Source organism: Epinephelus fuscoguttatus, linkage group LG6 (assembly GCF_011397635.1).
Source record: "Epinephelus fuscoguttatus linkage group LG6, E.fuscoguttatus.final_Chr_v1".
Lineage (NCBI taxonomy): Eukaryota > Metazoa > Chordata > Actinopteri > Perciformes > Serranidae > Epinephelus > Epinephelus fuscoguttatus.
This window is the reverse complement of record NC_064757.1, coordinates 15,268,264-15,291,687: the sequence shown is the minus strand read 5'-3', so window position 1 is coordinate 15,291,687 and position 23,424 is coordinate 15,268,264. Positions and strand designations below refer to the sequence as shown.

At 41.5% G+C, this 23,424-nt stretch overlaps 2 protein-coding genes across 7 annotated transcripts in view; both read left to right on the top strand.

Moving 5' to 3' along the window:
- The window catches only part of LOC125891025 (multivesicular body subunit 12B-like), a 40,824-nt gene extending 24,194 nt beyond the window's left edge, over positions 1 to 16,630 (top strand). For 2 of the 5 annotated variants that reach the window (XM_049580024.1, XM_049580022.1), the window contains exons 8-10: positions 11,259 to 11,314; positions 12,030 to 12,089; positions 15,890 to 16,528. In XM_049580024.1, the coding sequence (XP_049435981.1) occupies positions 11,259 to 11,314; positions 12,030 to 12,089; positions 15,890 to 15,931 (158 nt within the window). In that variant the 3' untranslated portion in view covers positions 15,932 to 16,528. Of the gene's footprint in view, positions 1 to 11,258; positions 11,315 to 12,029; positions 12,090 to 15,889; positions 16,529 to 16,581 lie in introns of those variants that run through there. The other 3 variants (XR_007449596.1, XM_049580026.1, XM_049580025.1) reach the window with 3 other exon arrangements.
- A 114-nt stretch (positions 16,631 to 16,744) lies between these two features.
- Positions 16,745 to 23,424, top strand: part of lmx1bb (LIM homeobox transcription factor 1, beta b) — a 62,927-nt gene continuing 56,247 nt past the window's right edge. Inside the window, exons 1-2 of one of the 2 annotated variants that reach the window (XM_049580009.1) lie at positions 16,745 to 16,926; positions 17,465 to 17,600. In XM_049580009.1, coding sequence (XP_049435966.1) covers positions 17,472 to 17,600 — 129 coding nt within the window. In that variant the 5' untranslated portion in view covers positions 16,745 to 16,926; positions 17,465 to 17,471. Of the gene's footprint in view, positions 16,927 to 17,464; positions 17,601 to 23,424 lie in introns of those variants that run through there. The other variant, XM_049580010.1, reaches the window with a different exon arrangement.

Here is a 23,424-nt window from a genome sequence, read left to right as displayed (position 1 = left end):
TGCGTGTGCACGCGTGTGTGTGGGCTGACAGCTGGCCAGGTTCGAGTTGGTCTAAAACCATGTGCGCTCTGTCAGGGTTGTACAGGCGCCTTCTTTAGGATTGATGAATTGCCTGCTTTCTTGATTAAACCCTCCGTCACTTCCCAACAAAACAAAAACCCCAACAGAAAAAAAAGAAGAAAAAAAAAACGGGTGAGTTGAGGGGAGGAGAGGTAACATGTCTGGGAAATCTGTCATCCGCAGTCACATCATGTACAGATGTGATGTGCAGGCGCTTTGACATTTATTACCAGAATATTAAAAACTAATTCACATTTATTTTGCAGCCCTCTTTCACTTGACAGTTGGAGCTCATTTGAAAAGTTATCAAGTTTTCATAGCGGCTCCAACCTTTTGCTTTTTCTTCACCACGTTGCTTTGATCCGTGCCAAGTCCCTTTGCCAATTAGGTCTGTTATTCATACATTGACAGAAAAGCAGGATAGTTTAAAGGTAATTAAACGTGCATTCATGGAATGTGTCTAAAAAGCATATGTTTGATAAAAATAACTGTGATGGAGGAGGAAAAAAAAACGTCTAAAACTCTGAAATAAACCTATGTGACGTGTCGGTCACATAGGTTTATTGTTGCACTGCAGTCTCTCGTCATTACCTGCAGAACAACATATAGTATTCAGCAGACATCCACCCGATAAGAAGGTAAACGTAATAAAAAGTAATACATTTACATATCTATCGCATTAATCAAAAATAAATCCTGACATTGGCCCTGATCTAACGTAATATGGAGAGCAATTATTTCCCTATCCATTAGAGGAACTTCAATTAACAGACACGAGACAGTTCATCCTTCAGAGGAGGAGGAGGGAGGAGGAGGAGGGGAAAAAAATAGGAGGCTCAAAATTAACTTGGGTTTGCAAAATATCTTGGCAGGATGACAGTGATTTTTGATTTTCAGGAAACAATATTAGAATTCTTATTAAACTATGTGCATCTGCTTTTAATTTGCTGCAAATAATTGGAAAATGCAATGGAGCTTTCCAATTAAAGCTCCACTTTATGCTGTTTAATAATACCCTCATAATATTATAGCTTATGAAATGACAGGTGAGTTGGTGTATGAATAAAACATAAAGCCCTGTAATAAGAGACAGAAAAAAAAAAAAACGGGACAGTTGTTGGGGGGCTTTTAAATGCTCGACATAATTTGCATATATTAATCTCCTCTTTTCAGCCTTATCAAGTATTCCACTGTATTTGAAGTTAAAATAGTCGTGACAGGCAGGGGTACGCTTCGTTTTTCCAAGGATTTATTACTTGTATAATTCTGGATCTTTAATAAGCCAATATGACTGATCCTCTGAGTTCTGTGGAATTTGGTTAATTGTTCCAGATGGTGCTCACTGATTATGCAAAATTACTTTCTTTCTCCTCTTTTTCCCCCAACTACACCATTTCTTGATTGACTAACATGGAGAAAAAAGATTATTTTTGGCGCCGCACTTTCATTAAGAGGGTTCTCATCAGGTTTCAAACAAAAGTTCCATCTTATCTCCCTGTGTAGTTCTGGGCGAGGCTGTGCAGAGGGAGGCGATCAGCCGGCTCTTATCTCAAACCGTGATGGATCTCAACTGCTTCTGCACCGCTGGGGTTATATTTTAGAATAACACAATTCTTTAGGCTGAGGGATTAAAAAACACGACCTCTGGATAGTGACACAAAAGTTATTATTAGTGTACGCCGTTCTCTTCTTTCTCCTTTCTCCTCTCTTTCTCTCCCAGAGATTGATGAAATTACTAAGCAGCGGGGTTGGTCCTCCACTTGCAGCTCAGGCTCCATCCACAACTCACTAACATTCTGTTTTGCATCAGCTAAACCGAGCTGAATGAATCATTTATGGAAGTGTTATGGGGGAGTATCGGCAGATTTACTGCCCAGCTTTTACTTTAGATGGAATGGGATTTCTATGAAACCGATCTTGATGTCTGAAGTAATGCCAAAGCTTACATCAAGACATGAAAGGAACGCTCTTAAAACCCACGTTTTGCTTCTTAATTCCCCTGGTCAGCAAAAGGCGAAGCAGAGCGAGAGGAGGGTGGAGCAGGAGAATAGTATTTACACTTAATGTATATACACACACACACACATACACACTCAAACTGTTTACTACTCTCAGCAGCTAATGATATGAAGGAGTGTTGGATTTCTTCGTAATAATTTGATGACTTGTAAAACTACACAGTGTTTAAATTTGCCTTAATTTAAATGTAAGTATGTTTGAGATGTTCATGCATTTTCTGCGTTCAAATAGCAGCATAGTGTCAAGGCTTGGGGGTAAATACTGCAGAACTGAATTAAACAATTGGCTAAAAAATTACATGCTTGGAACAAAATGTTACACTGAAAAGACAAAAAGAAGAAGGTAGAAGAGTTATTGTCTCTGTCATTAAGAGGAATTCAGTATGAAATAGCCGAGAACTAATTGTGCAGAACGTATACAGTTCTCTCTACTGTCACATTTTTGTCGGAATTGCAAAACATAGACTCATAATTGTTTTCTAAACGCAACACAAGCTTCGTTTCTTTGGGGAAATCATGTAATAAGTTCAGCTGGACAATTTGTTCAAACAGATTTTTTTTATTCTGGATGTTCTGTTTGCGAGTGTATGTATTTTTAAGAAAATCAAACTTAAAAAACACCCGAACCTAATAGAGGTGGGAATCACCAGAGGCCCCATGATACGATATTATCACAATACTCAAGTCACGATACAGTATTATTGCAATTTTAAAGGTTTTGCAATATGCTGAATATTGCAAAAAATATATTGGAATATACTGCCTTTTTTCATCTGCGAATTATGTCCCCAAAGGAAAACTTTGTCAATATTTGTTTTATCAAATAAAATAAAGTTTCCAGTCTGTTCATCTCACTTTTATTATTGTAGTAGGCTGACAAAAGTTTAGTTCGCATTTGCAATGTTAATAATTTATATAATTAAAAAAAATGATACTTGGCGTCCCTGTATCAATTCAATATTGCCAATACAATACAAGTGTTTACCCCTGACCCTGTAACCCAAGTGGTCTCTGGCATGTAGAATCTGTGATCTAAAAGGCTTTTTTGTTTTGTGTATGTCTTCTGGATTTTAACAGGTTAAACTCCTCTTTCATGAAAATCCTGCAGGCGTTTACTGTACTAATATGTCATAATTCCAATCGGACTGTCCAGGTTATTTTTGAGTCATGATCGATCCCAGTGTGTCGGTGCCATGAAGTATGCGGGGATCAATCCTGAATGAATCGAGATGGAATTTTTGACTGGAGCCTCAAGGCCCTCAGGCATTTTTGGACCTTTATTGCAGTCAAATAAGAGACTTTTTAAATGGCTGAGCATTTGCAGGCCAGACTGGACTCTGGAGTCTCATCCCTCATTGCTTTCTATCCATCCCTGAGATAGAAGCAGTGCTCCATTAGTTTCAGTGTCCAGACGTGGACAGCCTCAATGGATGGGCCTGTCACGGCTCCCTCATTTGCCCCATGTACAGCAGGGTTTGTTATCACACATCTAATTAGAACTTGATAAAAAATATTTCACAAAAATCCAGTCATTAAATATAGTTTAAGGAGATTTATGGTCAAATATGCCTTAAAGATCTTTTAATGGCTCTGCTGACTTGTTAAGTTTGTAATTAATGATCTTCTAATACATACTGTGGTGTGATTTAGAAAGCACAATGAGATTCTGGGAATGAAGTCGTTTTGGAAAAGGGCATCTGGGGCTCCCAGAAGCTATATTAAATAGTTCTGCTCAGACTGGTTTGCTTAGAGCCATGAAGTCTGCTGTGAAAAAAAGTTCACACACATCAGCGTCTTCACATAGATGGGGCCATTTTTATGTTAGGGTGCAAGGGATATGCCACGATTACGAAACAGTTCCTTTGCTTTCATGATGGTCAATTAGTGTGTACAGAAAAGTCGTCTGTAGTGGTACTTGCATTTTTTTAAGTGCATAGTTGTTAAATTAAAGTAATGAAAATGCCTCTTTTCAAAGCCCGCTAATCCACACACAGTGAAACTAATAAGCAAATGCATATGTATCAAACTGTAAATGCATTATACTAATAACAGTCGCCTGTTTCATCAGGAGAGTAATGGTGTCCTTATTAGCATAATTAATGACAAATGGCAGCGCAGCATTGGTGGATTGGTTCTAGGGGATGATAAATTGGTGGATGCCCAGGTTAGTGGCTGCCAAGGAGGCCTCTTTGGCTGTCATCCCTCCTGCTTCCACTCTGGCACAGTTCATTACTCACCGTGTGAGATGCCACTTTACATTGCCTGGTACTGTGAGCATGGAGAACTTAATAATGCCACCACAACCACACAGGGGCCTGCTGCTTTACCCACAGTCCAGAGGGCAAGTAGCTCAGCGAGGGCTAGGGGTTGCGGGGAGCAGGCCGACGTGGGAATCGTCTCCTGCAGCTGCACTGATCAAAACAGATCACAAGTCAGTCGCTACTTGAGGGGAACCGGGGCCATATGACCCAGTCTCCAGTGCTGGTGAGTGTTTCTTGTTAGGATTTCTGGGGCTCGCCACATCCCTCGCATCATTACGGGTTAGTTTGCCCACAGAACCGCTAATTAAGAGGGGATTTGTGTAATTGTGCCTTCTGCTGTGTCCCATCCGGCACATGCAATTTACTGTCAGCCCTCTGCCAGCTTTTACACTTGTCCAGAGAGGCGTACCCCATTTATACACACATTCTGCTGCACATTTACCAGCAGCCACAGCTGGGGATCAATGCCAGTGCCATGGCAATGTCTTAAAAGACACTGTGCTGCTGATTAAAGTCTGATTGTCCATTTAATTTCATGAGAGCTCTCAATGGCTAGCCAGCGAAAAGCGCTCTCCCAGTGTTTCCCTGGTACCGACTGTTTTCTAAAAACAGTTGATACAGATTTTGTGATGATACCAGATCACTGAAGACTTCTTGCAGTTTACACGAAACAGCTCTTACATACATTTATGATATATACAACACACACGTATTGGAGACGTTATCACACATGCACACACCTCCTCAGAGCATTCGGTGTTATGCAGCGGTGTTTGTGGCCAACTCACCGTAGGTGTTGCTGGCTCTGCCCACTTTCTGGAAGACTGATGGACCAGCGCCCGACTGGGGCTGCCTCCTGGCTCCATACCCACAACCAGATTTCAAGGACTGCTTGTCACAGATGGAAAAGTAAGTGGGTCATTCTGCATAAGCTTGCCATTTTGCACCCCTCTGGTAACAACAAAATTGCTGAATTTTAATATTTGAGATTTTTTTTGGAAATAAACCGGTTACTGTAGATGGAACTGGAATCTGTTGTTTTTGTTGCTTTTGTTTTGGATGTTTTGAGAGAGTTCCATTCTTATTTTTATTTTGGTATTTGCCATATGAAATGTAACTTTTCAATGCTAGATAAAACTGAACTGTAAGGGCTATTTTATACAGTTATTATATGTTTGATGATGCGTTTATTTCATTTCACAAATCTTTCAAAATAAGGTAATATCTTGTAGGATAATGTACCATCTTTTCTTTTAAAAATATTAAAATGGACAATGGCAAGCTTGTGTAAAATGATTCAACTTCTTTCCACTCCCTTGGTGCTTCTCTTCTCTTTTCCCTTCACAGTTTCTCTCCATAAACCTGAGGCTTTAGCAGCAGCAGCAGCCTGTAGTGTGTAACTATAAGCACATTCATCCACTGGATGCTGTGCATATGTCAAACATTTGTTTACATTTGAATGAGATGAAATTAATATTTTAGTATAAACTAACTGACTCGCTGTCAGGAGAATTGCAGCAGAAGCTTGCACACACCACAGCGAGACCGGGGGAAACGAGCTGCGCACAGCCGGCAGAAACAAATAAAAATAGATTATCAGAAACCCTCAACATCATTTCAGTGCATGATCTATTTTAGTATCAGTGTTACACGCTTTTTACAACGTTAATTGACTCCCCAGTAAACATTTAAATAATTCAAAAGTTACACTTCCACTTTTGCAAGAGAGATTTTTAATACATTGAAAAGTTTTTTTTTTTTTTTTTTTTTTTTTTTTCTCCCTACTCGTCTGTCTAGAGGGCTTGAAAAAGCGGGAAAAAGATAAAAGAAAAAGAATGGGTTTCATAGAGCCATAGTCATTAAAAGAATCTGAAAATAGCAACTCGCTATCATCTGTTCTCATAGCACGGGTCAGGAGCTCTGACACCTCCAAAATTCCTCCTGTCAGGGTAGGGGGCCATTTGTATTCTCTCTCATTAGGCAATTTGACTAATGACCTGCCGTGGCTGCAGAGCTACTGAGGGACCCGGAGCCTCGCGCCCTCTCTCTTGCAGCAGCCTGAACACACACCCTCTATTGGAATGGCACAGATGGCATGCCCGGGCGACAAAATAAACTACAATATGTCTCCGAGATGCTGTCAGGCCTGGGCACTATTTCTCATGTCAGAGAGGGGCTAAGGGCTGTGAGTGGGCATAGGGGGTCCTCCTCCAGCTCTCTGTTCATCGACTCACCATTATCTGCAGAGGTGACAGAGAGCGGGGTCTGCAACTAGAATAGCATTTCCATGGTCTGCATAAAGAATCCACCCTCAAATTGAGAGTCACACCGACAGGAAAGGTATAGCAGTGTCTAGCCTGGCTACACAAAGAGAAGAGGCAACATCCAATTGTTTGGAATATGAAATGCAGCAGGTTCCAGAGAAAGCTCCAACCCATTTTTGAGCAGCTTTTTTTCTTATTCCTTATTATTTTATGGTACTAAACAATAGAAATCAGCTCAATCATGAGTAAAAAGTTGTAACAGACGCTCATTCCCACTTGGAGATTATTGCCCTGACTGTGACTTTCCTCACTTAATTCAGGTGCGAGACGGATTCGCCCAAGTAATCATACTAGACAGAGATCAATGCAATTCTGCTGAATTAGTGAAGTGTAAAATAAAAGTTCATCAACATTCCTAAAGTGTTACTCTTGAGTTGTGGTTCAGGTAATATGGGGTATGCTCGATCACCCACGCATATTTTTCCATCAGTCAGTGTCGGGAGCGCAACTCGGTGTGGTTTATGTGCGTGTGTGTGTATGCCTGTGTGCATGGCCATGTCTGTTAGAACCCTGGAAATGCAATGTATGGCACTGCTGAAGTCCTGGGTGACAGTGCATCCAACAATGGAAGAGTGAGGGATTAGTGCTCAGCCCAGCGTACGAGGGAGCCCTTCCCGCCCTGAAACAGCCATTCATCTGTGCCCAGGGGCTGGAGATGACAATGCAGCCATTGCTCATCGCACCTGACGGAGCCATTAATAAGGCAATGATCCACACGGGGCCTGTGCTGACTCCGTTCTTTACACTACAATCACTCAAGCCACAGGGTCCTCCTTACTTAACGCCACCTCTGCGCTCACCGCCACCACCATCATCATCATCATCATCGTAGTCGTTGCACCAGAATTCCTGCCAGATGTTTTCATATTGACTGCGCTCACATACTCCAAATGCCAAATAACTACCCAATTCCCTGCTCTGCAATACAGTCATGAGTTAATGGAGTGTAGCCTGGCCATTTGAGCGGCTACAACATGCTTCATAGTGGGATTCCTGGTCAGAAGATTGGATTTACATTATTTTTGCCCTTTGCACCTTCGGATTTCTCCGTGGTATCCATTTCTTACCACCAAGTCATCTCCCGCACCTCTCCATTTATCTGGGTGCAAGATAGCCTCTCTGGTATAGATGGTGGAGGAATACAAAGTGAGATCTGGTTTTAAATGTAATCCTTGAGCAATAAAGAAACCCTGTGGCCTTCAGCTCTGCATTCATCTGTCCGCGCCACGCAGATCCATCAGCAGCTACAATCTCAGCTTCCCATTGCTGGCTATTGATTCAAATGTATTCTCCCTGCCTGCCTCTGCCTGGTGTTGGTGCTCCCAGCAACACAGCAGTGCATGTTTGTTCACTTGTTTTTATGAGCTAAAACAAGTCACTGGACCTACCCAATCGCCTTGCTGCAGATAGCCACATATCCAAAGGCACTACAGCAGTGTTGTAGTCAAGACTGCCTACAACGAGACCAAGTCATGACCAAGACTAAAGTGTATCGAGACCGAGACAAGACCAAGACCAGAGCAGTGCAAGTCCCACGCTGCAAGACACGCTTATGATAAAATGTGGAACATGCAAACCATAATTACTCCTCAAATGATCTGAAAGATCCACATTCCCATAAAAACACTAGCAAAAAACAAATTAAGATTCCTCTTCATTCATTTCTTTTTTGCCATATATACGTTGGTATGTGTGCATCTAAAAGTGTGAAATAAAAAGATAAAGTCCGCACACCAGAAGCTGCTCCTTACAATTTATTCATGCATTGTTGTAACGTTTCGGGCCCCTGCCCTTCATCAGACATTAAGTGAATGTGAATACACCTCCATATAGGCGCAGCTTCTGGTGTGCGGACTTTATCTTTTTATTTCATACTTACCTTTTGGTCCAGCACCTAGCATAAAAATTTTTTTGGGCATGTGCGTGCTACTTTTACCTGTTATTGCATCTAAAAGTGTACCATGAGAAATGTCATTGCAAAGGAAAATTTTATGTATGGGAATTTTCCTTTGGTTTTTATGGGTAAATAAATACAAACAAACACCAGAGAGCGGAAATCAATGGAAGAATCTTAATTCAAAACTCAAAAAAGGCAATTTAGTCATATCCTTGCAGCTGTGGTCTTTACTGATCTTGAAATAAAATCCTTAGTCCTCTTAGTCTGAAACCGAGACAAGACTGAGTAAAAATGCAGCCGATTCTGAGACGAGACGGAGACCTTCAGAGAGTGGTCTTGAGATTGATCTTGAGACAAAGACTACAACACAGTGCTTCAGGGAGATGGGTGTCAAGGCTGGGGCATTGCACAGCCCTTGGGTTAGTGGAAAAGGAGGCTAAACTTTTCTCTCCTTGCACTTTTTGAGCCATGCTAGTGGCATGGCTCCATTGATGGCAGTGACAATCTTTTGGTCCGTTACTTTGACCGAAATATCTCAGCAGCTATTATATGGATTGCCTTAAAATTTTGTACAGACATCCATGGTTCCCAGAAGATTAATACTTATGACTTTTGTGGTTCCCTGACTTTTTCTCAAGTGCACCATTAGGTTGATATTTGATTTGATTTGACTGTAGTATCAGGATGGAATTTCTGAAATGTGTCTTGAGTCCCAGGACACACACTGTTTCACATAAATACACAAAACAACATTTAACCAAACAACAAAACTATACTACAAACGTTATAAATCACATCAGACAGTTTGAAAGGTGGATGAAGTGCAACAAATTATCAAATCCTATTGCATTCAATGTTTGATCTGGGTACATTAAGGTTGCTTGGAAGCAGTACTGATTTAATAGGTTGACAGCCAGAGGAACAAAAGCGTTGCTCTACGTGTTCAGCCTGTGGGAGTCTAAATCCTCTGTGTGATGGCAAAAGCTGATATTCCTGAAATAAAGTGTGAGAGGGGAGGGATCAGACATAATATCTGCTTGAGACAACATTTTTTCAGTTTATGTAGTTTGAAAGCTTGACTCAAGCATCTGACCCACAATCTTTGAGCTGATATGTAGCAGTCTAGCATGTTTGTGGTTATCAAAATATCTCAAAAGCTATTGGATGGATTCCCATTTAATTGTTACAAACACTCACGCCCCCCTCAGGATGAATTGTAATAACCTTGGTGATCTCCATATTTTTCATCTAGTATCATCAGCCGGTCAAAATTTCAATTTGCTCAGTACTTTGGTTTATGACTAAATGCTTGCCAAACTAATAATATTTCCATCACGCTATATTTTGGTGAACATGGTAGACATTTAACCTGCTTGACATCAGCCTGTTAGCATTGTGTTTTTGTTATTGATATTAGCATTTAGCTTAAAGCACCACTGTGCCTGAGTACAGTCTAACAGAGTTGCGAGCATGGCTGCAGTTGTTAGGACTACATTTTTACTGTGGGAGAAGATTGGAAGCCAAGAAACTAAGTAAGCCTCCCTGTGGTCATGAGGGTGAGGGTCATGCTTTGATTACAAAGATCACATTGTACTACACTTGTGTGGAAAGTGCCAAACCGTGGATCTGTGTAATGACGAAGAAAGGAAAGCAAGTCACATAAGTGTCAAAGTGAGGGATATTTTAGAATCTCATACTTTAGAATATTGCTGCGAACAGGAAAGGCCAAAAGGAGTGTCAGCTCCAAAACGATGACTCATGAACAGCCTCGGCTTACATTTATGAGTTCCTTTTCCTGTGCCAGCGGCCTGATGGACTGTGGGTAAAAGAACACCAGTTGGAAGCTTGGCCTCTTGATATTTGGGGCTCCTGTCGAAGCCAACGGCAGCAAGTTTTGTGCCTCCAGATTTGGGAGTTTTATAATGAAGCCGAGCAGCTGCAGTTTTCCCTTCAGTCTGGAAACGAGAGGCTTTGTGTCCCTTGTCACCCTGTGTTAATTTGGGCCCTAATGTATTTTATAAACAAAGGGCTGCTCTCTAGCCTGACAGTCGTGACACCTTGATTCCAGTGCAGGATGCATGCAGTACGGGGTTACACCATTAATAATCAACTGGCAGCCATCACACCATTTTAACCACGATCATTATGATAAAGGGCATACACTTAATTACAGGCCTGCTTAATTATAGCTCTGTTGAAGCTCGTTTGTTTGGTCAAATGCTAATTATACCACCACGCTCTTGGCAAGTCCTCATTTCAATCCACTTTTTGCCGGCTGAACAGTGTGGCTTATTTTCATGCAAATTTGATATCTGGTGAATGTTTTGTCTCTCTTCTTTCCGCTTTTCTGTGCCTTGTGTGAGTGTGTCTTTGTTTCCGAGGTGAACATCTCTCAGACAAGACGGAATCGGGAATAATCAAGAGTAATTAAACTGGAGGAGGGTTGGGGAAAGGGCTGGGTTGGAGGAGAGAGTGGAGGTGCTCAAATACAGCGAAGAATAAAAAAGCCTTTCATCTTCTCTCCATAGACGGAAGGAGGGGAGGTGCCGGGGTGGCTGGGGATGTTGATAGCTTTGCTGTTTTATAAACCCACGCTTAGTCTTGTGGAAATACTCAGGATCAAGAGTAGGGAGTAATATATATTTTTTCTCAACCTTAAACTTTGTTTTGTCTTGCTTTTTTTTTTTTTTTTTTGCAGCTCTGGACGATGTGCCCTTTGTGGTCTCTGAGAGGTTTTGTAAAAACCCCAAAGAGGTAAAAACACAAAATGATTGGTTTATTACAATGAGAGTTACTGTTTAGCTACTTGTCCCGCAACCTGTTGTGTAGTATAGGCCACGTAATGGTCATAGTATCAGGTCCTTTTTCCCACTATGCAACCATTAGTTCCTTTTTCCCCTTCTTTCCTCTTCTCTCTGTTCCTTTCCTTTGCTTTTACTTCTTCCTTATCCTTTTTCTAGTATTTCTGTTCTTTTGCTTCCTTTCCTTACCTTACCTTTGCTCTCCTTTACTTTCCTTTATTTTCCTTTCCTTTCCTTTTCTTACCTTACCTTTGCTCTCCTTTCCTTTCCTTTCTTTAACTTTTCTTACCTTACCTTTGCTCTCCTTTACTTTCCTTTATTTTCCTTTCCTTTCCTTTTCTTACCTTACCTTTGCTCTCCTTTCATTTCCTCTCCTCTTCTTTCCTTTCCTTTGCTCTCCTTTCCCTTCTTTTCCTTCCCTTTCCTCCAGACTGAGTGATGAATGCGTGCAGTCAGGCAGAGCTGGCTCAATGCAGTCCATTTGGCTGGCTGGCGGCGGTTGTCACTATAGCCCCGTTTGTATTGACACCGAGAGGGAGAGAGGATTAAAGATTTTAAGCATGCTTACTTAGCCATGAGCCTAACCGCCATGTTTCTTGTGTGTGCGTGTTTTTTTTTCTTCCTCTTCTTCTTCCTCTCCCTCCTCCTCTCCCTGCTTTTGATTTCAGATGCAGCAAGTCAATTTAATGGGCATTACGATCAAATCCCTGGCAGAGATCGAGGAGGAAGTGAGTAGAGGCTGCAACGCTCGGCTGCCGCTGACGCCGCTGGCCCAGAATGCAAAGCAAACGGTCTTGGGGTTGTAATTAAGTGTCTGAGACAGCGAGGCCCTGTTGGCTCCACTAAGCCCCAATTGAATAAAAGCATGGCCAGGCTAGGCAGCCATTCTCTCCTAAAAGCTTCGTCTCCTGTTCCAAAACACTTGACTTTTATTCCCCGATTCTTCTCTCAAACAGCTCAATCTAGCACCTCGCACAGCGCTGTAGATCTTGGGGGAGCTTTTTGTGGTCAGATTCTGCATGTTAAACTTTTTCAAGTTTGCAATCAGCTTCATCTTCAGCAGCGGGAAAAAAAAGTTAGAGATCATGCAGAGCAAATAAAAGCGCTACAAAGTCCTCCCCATTTCTGATGAAACACTGTAGCCTGCAGGCATTTGTAGGAAGAAAATCATCTGTGTGCAGCCCATGTGTTTGTGAGAGCAAGAGAAAGAACGAGAGTCTGTACGTATATGTGTGTGTGTGTGTGTGTGTGTGTGTGTGTGTGTGTGCGTGCGCTTTAAAGAGAGTGACAACCCCCCTTCTCTCTCATTAGCACGGTATCTTGGTATCAGAACTGCCAGGAAGTGACAGACCACTGTAAAAGAACAGGTGCTGTTGGGTTTGAGATGTGTTACAGAGCAAACACTCCCTCATCAAACTGGGTGTCTGTTCTGCACTCTGCCTCTGTCTTCTGTCACATACTATCCAAATCACACAGAGTCGCCATCTTGTCATATGGTCATCTGAATGAAGCTCATTGTCAGCGAAGGTATTAATGGCGTGGATGTGTATGTGTATGTGTGTTTTCCAGGGTGGAGACAGGCTGGCTGCTCATCCTATATGCTCTTGTCTTTTTTTTTCTCCTCTTCCTCCTTCCTCTCCTTTCCTCTCCTCCTTCCTTTCTTCTCAGAGAGTGTGATTAGCAGGAGGACACATGGTGAGCTGAGCTGGGGAAGGGAAGGGAAGGGGGCATGAGAAATCATTAATTACAGCCGCGCTGGAGCTGATGAAGTAAATGTGAGATAGTGTAACACACAGGATTTAGTGAAGTGGACGACAGCACAAGATTAATGGCGGGGCCAGGCTGATGAGGAAGAAGTCACAGCTTAGCTTGATAATTAGTTTCCAAGTGGAAACATCCCTCACCATTGTGTTATTTTTACTTCTCTCCTCTTATTATTATCCCACGATGATATCTGCAGAACAAGGGGGGTAAATATAGTCGGTGATATTCTTGCAAACATGCTGGACAGGCGAGGTGTGTCTGAATTATTGTATTTTTTCTTTTCTTTGTCCGGTTTGGCTTGTTTTTCTCTATCAGTGTTACACTATAAATATAATGACTGCTGTGTTCTCTGTACCCAGGGCTTTTGCACAAGCAGCAGCTCATTTTCTGGTAATATAAAGCAAAACAATCACAATATTGCATTTAGGGAAAGGCAGTTTTTAGTATGACTCTGTACCCCAGTTTTCTTAAAACTGCTGAGCATTTTTCTTCTTCTGTTGTCCAGAAGAGGTCACTGTCCATGCCTGCACTGTGGAGCTTTTTCCCCCTCTTCAGAAACTGGAGGCGCTTTCAGCACACAACCTAATTGCCTCTTTCTAAACCCATTAAAAAATATAGATTCATGAAAGAGATGTGCTTTCAAGAATTATACATATGCACATGTAATTGAGGAAAACTGTTGTAATCACAGCCACAGTTGTAGATAAGACCATTTCCTAACAGGCATCACTTAAGCCATGTCTCAGATGATGTTGGTTCCAGCAATTAGGCATTCTTTTCATTTCCCAAATGACTCACAAAACTTGCGGATATTATAATTGCTTTTAGCCACGCATATCTAATTTGTGTCTTTTTAAGTGTTAATTAGTACGCGATTTAAAGTGACATCTTTATGTAGTTTGCTCTGCTGAAAAATGTTGTTGGCGGCTGGCTAATGATTTTCAGAGGGAGTATGCTAGGGTGGAGAGAAGTGTGTGTGCACACATGACAAGATTTTCATTAGCACCTATGTATGATGGGCTTTCAGTGTTTGCAGGGAGTTATCTGTGTGTGTGCCAGCGTATGCTTGTGTGCGTTGCCATGCGAATGTATGGAGGGACAGTAGTGTACAGGGGGTATGTGAGAGGTGTGAGAGGGAGAGCTCCAAATAGAGGTGGAATTAATGAAGACAACATGTCACATATTTTTGGCAGTGGAGCAGGGACAGGAAATGAAGCTCGGCTCGTCTGGGTGACTGCCGCCCATGTTCTAGTGTGTCACTGTCCTGTCAGCCTGTGTATAAAACTGGCAGACATTGATACATGCTCTCCCTGATAACACCCCATTCCCCCATCCATCATCCACACACACACACACACACACACACATACGTACACGTGCACACAGGATTATTTATTTACTGTGCCAGATGTTGAGACTGAATTTTTGTGTGGTAGGGGGGCCGGATTTCTTCACAACTAACAGGCTTGTGATATGTGACAGGTTGTGGGTAACTTGCAGCTTCCCCTCAAGTAGATGAGAATCAGGGAAGGTGCTATTGTGATCGAGAGAACCCGGTTTGAGCCATTGTGGCTCCGTGGCTTCTGGTGGGAGAGTCGGAAACTTATTTCACTGATCATACAGCATCACCTAGTGCTGTGCTGCAGTAATACAAGTGTCTAACTCAGGGAAGTGAGCACTACTTAGAAAACTTCACTGTTCAGTCAGTGGAACTACATCCACAACAAAATCATTATTGTGTCATTATTTTTTAAAGAGTTTGCCATCAACTAATCAAAAATTATAGTGGTTGTTATTGATTATTTAATCACTGTAGTCACTTTTGTTCTGAACTTTGCCTTTCTCCTGATCATTTCTTCATGATTTGGATTTCTAAATAGATTTTGGGAAATGGATTATATTCAATTATAAGTCTGAGTACTTCTGGGAGCTCCTAATGTTTTTGGGGATTCACTGATAGCTTTTTCTCCTCCGAGTCTGATTCTAGTACTTTAACTCAGGATTTCTGATATTAGTGCTCTCTTTGGCCTAATGTAACATCTGTATACCTCACTTTCATGTGAGGTAATTTGAGGCCAGCGATTTTTGTGGACTGACGGAGTGAATGTAGCCAATAGAAGAAGATCTGAATTTTGTAACAACATTAACAAAGAAATAATCATTACTGTGGATCTGTCACATTATGGCCTGTAGGTCTGTCATGGGGACAAACGTGATCTGGCAGTAACTTTGACCTTGAATGAAGTTACTGCCATTTCTTATATTTGGGTTTGTACCAAAATAGGACATGATCAGAAGTGTCTTCTTAATAGAGTACCAAGAGTTTATCTTTTTAATAGAAAAGAGTTAAAATCACCATAGAATTAGTGAAACACCTAAAATGACACTTTCCTGCCTTTTAATGCCACATAAGCCAAGATTGTAGCCATGAGTCATGTCCATGCCATGCCACAAGGGGGCAGTGTTTGTTTGTGTTTTCTCAATTTTCATTCAGGACGACCATCTAATCACTTTGCTGTAGGGGTAATTTGGAGCCTGTACTTTCAACTTGAGAGAATAATATTAATTCAAAACATTTTTCAACTTAATATAAGTTTGGATCATTCAGAGAGTTGTTTATTGTCAGTTTCATTTTACAAGAATTTTAGAAATGGACATATTTTATTGCTTTGCTATTAATGATTTAAAAAATGCTGATATTTTTGTGCTGTTTTGACATTATATTTGTATTCATCAGTGTTTTTGTTTCCTTCTTCCTTTGCAGTTTCACTACAACTTCAGCACAGAGCGAAGCATTGCTGTGTAACTTTCCACCCAGCGTTTACACCCTGGCAGACGGAGCGACGAGGACTGAAGCATGACTCATGGACCTAAAGGAATCATTTAAATTATAATGTATTAATGAAATTCAAAAAAAGTTTAGATAGATAGCAGCTGTATATTATGTAATTTAAGATTTTTAAAAAAGTATCTTTGGTAACACTTTATTTGGATACTCCACCTATAGATTTTTTTTAGAGTATTTCTAACATGTTAGCAGCTTATTAGTTGAGATTCAACTGTTTCACTTTGTATATCTATGTATATCTTTCGAGTATAATCACAATTCACTACATGTTGAACTTGAATAGTTCAAGTTCAACTAAATTATTCTGAAAAGATGTAGGTATGGTCATGAGTTGTGACGTACACATTTACAGAATAAAGTGAAACAACTGAATTGTTGAATTTCATCTAATAAGTTGTTGAAATCTTAGAAATGCTCAAAAAACTATCTCAGACTATCCAGATTAAGTGTTAATGTCTTTTAACCTTGATGGATTCTATTTAAGTGATTCAGCATTTGAAGTATTTTTGATAATGTACAACTGTGCATATTAAATTTTAGAAGATTTTCAACTTATTTATCTTGAAAATGACTTTTTCTAAATTTGGGTTTTGTCTTATCTTCCTCAGATAGCCTCACAGTAAGTGTCATGCTCCAAATAAACCAAGCTAATTAATATCCTTTAACAGATTAATTCATAAAAGTCTGTTAGCTGTGACTCACTTTCTGCTCATCAGAATAACAGGGCCGTGCTGACAGTGAGTAGCAGCCAGGGAGGAAATAAGAGGAAACGGAGAGGCAGCCTCATCACACGCAAACAGGCCCCTCTGATGTGCATTTTCCAGCAGAAGCATCTTTCCATCACAAAGTTCATCATGAGCAGCGTGCGGCAACAACGAGCAGAGCCTCGAGACACAGGAGCCTTTTACCCCAGACGCCCGCCCACGTCAGCAGTGACTCCTCTCCTGAGTCAGGTCTTTAAGAGTAGAACAGAACATTAAGTTTCAGCTCTGTGAATGTGTTATTGTTAATTATAGAATATGTTACTTCTATCTACAGCTGTATAGAGAAAAAGGCAGAAAAAGTGAATTACCTGGAGTTTTTCTGCTGCATTTTAATACTCACAAACCCACATTTTATGAGAATAACCCAAAACAGGAGACTTTATTTACTAAAGTGCATTTTTTTTCTCTTTATCAAACTAAGCAACACCTTGCTGCCACTTTGCTGCCACATGCAGAAGCAGAATTTACACTCGGATACCAAAACATCACTATCTTCTCACTCCCGCTCACATGTGTCATTTGCAACTAATTAAATTGTCAGAATCCATTTGCACATTTTCGCAGGTGTAATTAGTATTAGAAACTCATTAATGGATTAATGTCCCCGTTGTTAATTAGAGTCTCCTCCTGCTAAGTTTGTGAACTTATGGATTCTGCTAACAATGCAGGTCTTTATTTATTTTTATTCTCCCCACCAAAATTCCTAATGGCTTTTGGTTATTCACAGGTGTTTAATGAAGCGTACAGCAGATGACAACCCTCCACCAGCGCTTGCGTTAACTCCTCTGTTCTGCCGCTGGAATCAGAGCGACGGTCTGAGGAATCCTCTGCAGAGGGAACAGCTTTCACGCTCCTTCATGAAGGTGACACTCATGTCAGTGATGCCCTAGAGCACAGTGACAGGCTCTGACAGCCCTCCTCCCTGCAGCGTGCAAAGTGTATGTACAGTGCGCCATATGTATCCAGATACAGACTGTACAAACAAAGCTCTCCATTTTCCAACACTACTCTTGACTTATACATGTGAGCAAAACTTTGCTGCAAGTAACAGTAATCACTATTATATCTCAGTGTTTAGACTACATTTAATTCAAGCAACATAAGGGACAAAGCAATATTCTGTATTTCTCTTCGTATTTAAAAATCCAATGGGAAGACCAAAACTAGTAATGGAGGGATCTCACTAGCACAAATTGTCTGTGTAGCCAAACTCGGATATAGTGTCTTATTCCTCTACAGAGCTCCATTGTTGTACAAACACTAGTAAAGTCACCTCAATGAGACGCCTCATTTCGCTTGGTGAAATTTTCATTACAGTTTATTTTGAGTCCATTCCATAAACTTTGTCCTGCTGCTGTAAATGCTAACTAGCTCACCAAATGTGCAACTTAAAATAGTTCCCAACAAAAGCACCATTCTTCCTGTTTCAGTAACGCTTACTAAAAACTGCAATTCCCAGTTTTAAAATTTTTGAATAAAAGTATATGTTCTTGGTCTGTTTTAAAAGATTTACGTCTTCAGTAGGAGCGCGTGGGTCTGGGACTGAGTGCTACTGACAGGCTGGGGTTGAAAGTATTAAGAAACAAACTACCACACTGTTGGTTTTAGTCTTCTCCTGAGAAGTGTTGACAATTACAAAAATATAGAATACTGCCAGCCTTATCCTTAAAAAATGTAGCCCTTTGCGTGCACACCTCACACTGTAACGTCTCAGTATTGTGCTCAATGTGAGCAGCGTTCAAGGTGTTGCGGTTATCAGCAGGTGGAGTCTGATGTCAGCCCTGCAGGTCAGATGTGAGTGTTTAGATGAAGCTAATCACAGGTTTTGCGTTCATGCTAAGAGAAGCAGCGTAGCCAAACTCTCCAGATGGGCACAGAGCTCTCAGAACCACAACTCCTTCATGAGCCCTGCCCAGCATTGCCCATCAAAAAGCTGCCTCACATGGTTTCACTTTTCCTTTCACTCCACTTTATGATATGGAAAATAATGATTTTCAGAGACCGCATTTTAAAATTGAAATGGAAACAACCTTTTTTCGTCTGCAAGGTATGCAGCAGTTTAAAGGCTCGAGGAATAGTTAAGGACTGTTGTGTGTCTCGGAGCATTTCACATATGGCGAGTCTGTTTCCAGGCATCTTTTTTAACTCCCTTGCTATCTCTAACCTAGCAGGCCCACTTCAGGCTCCTCAGTCACTGCTGGCTCAGTCAGCTCAGCCCGAGTTGAGCTGAACTGCAGAGCAGCACATCAAAGCCCCACCCTCTGTGAGTCGGCCAGATGTCCCATGGTCATTTTTAAACTCACACCCCGGTGCATGACATGGAGCAGTGTGTAAGCATGTAGACAGAGGTGGATGGGCCGCTTGGAAATTGGAAAAGGAAGCCTGTATTTATGAGGTGGTTTGAGGTGCTGTGTTAAGACAGGCTTAACCTGCCACTCTCCCTCTGACAGCCCTGTTTCCCCCTGAGCTGGGGTGACCAGAGACAGAGAGAGGTGAAGGAGTGAAGGCAGGAAACCTGTCAAAGCAGGTCCAGACCAGACCTGGACCTGTGGTGAACAGACTCACAGGCAGGTGATGCAGCAAATCACACTGACACAAGATGTAAAGCTGAACGTTCACATTATTTGTATTTTTATAACAAGATAAAACAGGAAACATATAAATTGTGCTTCCTAATGTGATGCCTTCAGCCTAGTGCATGCTGGGAAAGGCTAAACATTCTATGAGCTTAAAGTGGAAAAGCTTTGGAAGAGAAATTAATGAATAATCAAGTACTAATTTTCTAAGAAACATAAACACGCAGGCTGTAGGCAGCACAACACCTCACTGTTCACCAGTTACCTCCAGCAGTCTCTTCATTCCATGTTGACGTCATCAAATGTTGGAGTGCCCCACTGAGATATAAAGCGAGAGGTTGGCCGTGTGGTCTTCACCATACCCGCCACCTTAACAAGCCCCCAGGCTGCACTCCGAGGGGAGCCCCACATCAAATCTGTCTTTCCGTACCTCTGCTAGAGGTAAGATGAGTGATCTCCCAGAGCAGGGATCCCCTCTCCTCCCCCACACGGCGGCTCTCCTCCCCTCTCTCCCTCTGCCACGGCAGCCAGCCCATGTGAGTCAAATTATTGTAATTGAGCAAGGATGGAGTCGGGTGTGAGGTGATCTCTCTCTTCATCCCCTCCCTCTCTCTCTCTCTCTTTCTCTCTCTCAGATATTTCTGCACATGTTGTGAAATGACCAGCAAGCATCTCTTTTTTTTCCTCCCTTCCCCTCTAACACAGCCTGTAACACAGAAATCAATTAACTCCTTTCAAGTCAGATCAAAGGCCCAATACACCGTCCAGGTCTTTCCACAACCTGCAGGACAATTAACTCTCCTTTTGGACAGCAAGCGGGCTGGACAGATGAAGGGAGGCTGCTGCCACTGGTCACATACGTGTGAAGCAGTCGTAAACAAACGGGAAGTGACTGGACGTAATGTCAGGTAGCATTGTACTAACTTAGCAGTTAGTTTGGCATTAGCGTGATGATAGGTTCTACTTCATCTGCTGGGAACATCATGACAAAAGGAAAATGAACTTTGACTCCTGCATATATTTTAGAGGGTGTTTGTGCTACAAGCTGCCACGAGGCCGGTACAGCCATGGACACATAATGAGACAATGGGCCCCTGGGAACAGAGAAGTAAAAGCCCCCAGCCCACCTATATCTAGCTAGGTGCCCCGACGCAGAGAGACACAAAGTGACTGCAAAAGACACAGCCATGCTAATCTGTAGTTTCTTTCTGTCGCTCTTTTGCGTCTCTTTGTTTCTTTGTTGTTTCTGTCTTTTTTGTCTCTTCGCTGCCATTTTGTGTCTCCTTTAAGTTGTTTTGTGTTTTTCTGGCCATTTTGCCTCTTATTTTGGTCTGTTTGTGTCTCCTTGTTGTCATTTTGTGTCTCTTAGCTGTCGCTTTGCATGTCTGTCAAGTTTTTTTTGTTTCCCTTTGCAGGATTTGTGTGTTTCCTGCACTCATTTGCATCTCCTTGTTGTTGTTTTGTGTCTACTTTTGGTTGTTTTATATGTCTTTGTTGTTGTTCGCATCTCTTTGTAGTTGGATTGTGTTTATTTTGGTTGTTTTATATCTACGTGTGGTTGTCCCTTTTGTATCTCTTTCCAGTTGTTTTGTCTATTATTGCAGCCATTTTAAATATCATTGTGGTCATTTTGCGTGTCTTTGTTGACAGGTTGCATCTCTTTGTGGTCAATTAGTGAACTTTTTCAGTGTCTTTTGCGTCTCTTTCGAGTTGTTTCATCTATTTTTGCAGCCATTTTACATCTCTTTGTTGACAGTTTGTGTCTACTTGTAGTCATTTTGTATCTTATAGCTGTCGCTTTGTATGTCTTTTGTGTTATTTTCTCTCCCTTTGCAGCTGTTTTGTGTTTCTTTGTGATTGGTTTAATATATTTTTGGTTGTTTTCTGTCTCGTAATGGTTATTTTTATCTCTTTGTAATCTGTTTGTGTCTATTTTGGGTTGTTTTGTATCTTCTTGTGGTTGTTTGCATCTCTTTGTAGTCCATTTGTGTCTATTTTTGGCTGTTTTATATCTTTTTGTGGTTGTTTGCATGTCTTTGTAGTCAGTTTCCATCTCTATGTGGTGGTTTTGGTCCCCTGACCACTTGGACCCATGGGCCTGTTGAGTAATGCTTCCATGGGCATGATGGTGGCACGCCATTGGAGTGTGACATCAGACTGACTGGACAGGGGGGAGCGAGGGGAGCTTTCGTCCACAGACAGGTGCACTGACCCTGTCCACCCCTGAAGGTGCCACTTGCATTTTATTGGACATTTAGGGCCGGCCAGTGTTTTTTAACAGCCACCTGGATGCAATAAAGGGCCAGCTCCTGAGCTCTGGCTGCCCAGAGGATTTCCCAGCAGCTCCCATGGGACCTCTGGCTAGTTAAGATGTTTATTAAGCTGAAAGTGGTCCAGTGGGAAAACACAGCACTTCTGAGAGATTCAGGCCAGCAGTTTTCTTGTTAGTCGGAGCGCTCCCCGGAGGATTGGGTTTCTTTTTCTTTCAAACCTCGGAGGGAGGACAGGGTCAGTTCACAGGGCACGAGGTTGACCAACTGGTAACTAGGCACATGAACCCAGGAAGGGGAATATCTAGAGACCATCAAGGTCAGCTTGGAGCGATTCCCACAGATTCCAAACTGAGCATGCTAGCTAAACACATTGTAGTCAGCTCAAAAATGCAGATGTATTATCAATTAGAAATATAATTGTCTGAATTTACAGGAAATTTCTAGAATCATCAGCAGCAGCTATAAGTAAATATATTATATATAAGTAGGTTTGTTTTATAAAAAGCCTTCTGAACTCAAGTCTTTAAATGAGTCTTTTTAAATTATTGTATAAAGCTAAAATGTAAATTGAAGCATGTACTATACTGCAGTGTAGTTGTTTCTTTCTCTTTAATGCCCAGCTGAACTTCTTTGAAGAAAATGTCCACCCAGAACATTGTGATGTTAGTTCTGCTTGCTGTGTGACAGATCTTGACCTCACTAAGCTCTGCTGGACCTCTAGTTCAAAGCGCTGGTCTTTAGCCTCAGGCACTCTGCCCTAATAACTTCAGTTAGCCTGTTAGCCTTTTTTTTTTCTCTTTCAAAAAGTTTAGCAGCTTCACTCCGCTTAAAGAAAAAGAGTTTAGAGGAAATATAGAGGAATAGTTAAAATTGCTTCTTCTGCTCAGCTTGATAAATATTACTTTTTTCTTTCTTTCTCATTTTAATTTTGAACTTTCTGGAGGCAGAGCTGCAGAGCCCGTGGTTAGCACATTGTGAACTGAGCGGCACATGCGGCCAGCGATGGGTTTTTAGTGCTCTCTGCCTAATGTTCAGGACAGATTAGAAATGTTCGCCTGTGACAGATGCTGTCTAGATCTTCACTACCAGATCCACCCAGCTGCAAAACATCTGGAGGATTTCTACCTTTTTCCTCTGAAGTGAAGCCTATTAATGACACACCCACAATCATACATGTGCGCATACTCTCACATTCAGTACACACAGAACACATCCACTGTGTTTGATTGAGGAAAAAACACATAAACAGATGTTTGACTTTATTGCTGTTTATTTTAATTAATGTCTTATTTGTAGGGGTTTTTTTTTTTTTGTTCCTGTCTTTGTTGATGCAGGATCGATGCTGTCACCAGGTTGTATTGATTCTTCACATATCTGTTTGCCGTACAAACAGAGCCATTCATTTCAAGCTCTGCATCACAGCCAGTATGTATGTAGATGTATTTAGAATATCTTTCACTACTTCAGCCACAGAAGTCTGCAGGCACATGCACTTTATTCAACAGGCACAGAATTTATGCATTCCTCATGAGGAGCGGGTAGCAAAGGCCTATACGCTTGTTGTTAATGGCACACATCCTAAAATCATGCTCCTGGCCTCCTGCAGCCTCCACTACTTTTTGTGTCAGAGGAAACATTATTTTTGTGGAGACAAATCCACTGAATAACATGATCATCTGATGAAAGGCGCTGCAAATCTTGCTTGAGCTCAGGCACTTTTGCTAATGATGAAAACAGTCATGTAACAACAAATGCCACGTATCCCGCTGTGACAGGACGCTGTAATATCAGTTGCTTATTTCCACACGAGCCAAAGCTTTCCAAGTTTTTGAAAGCTT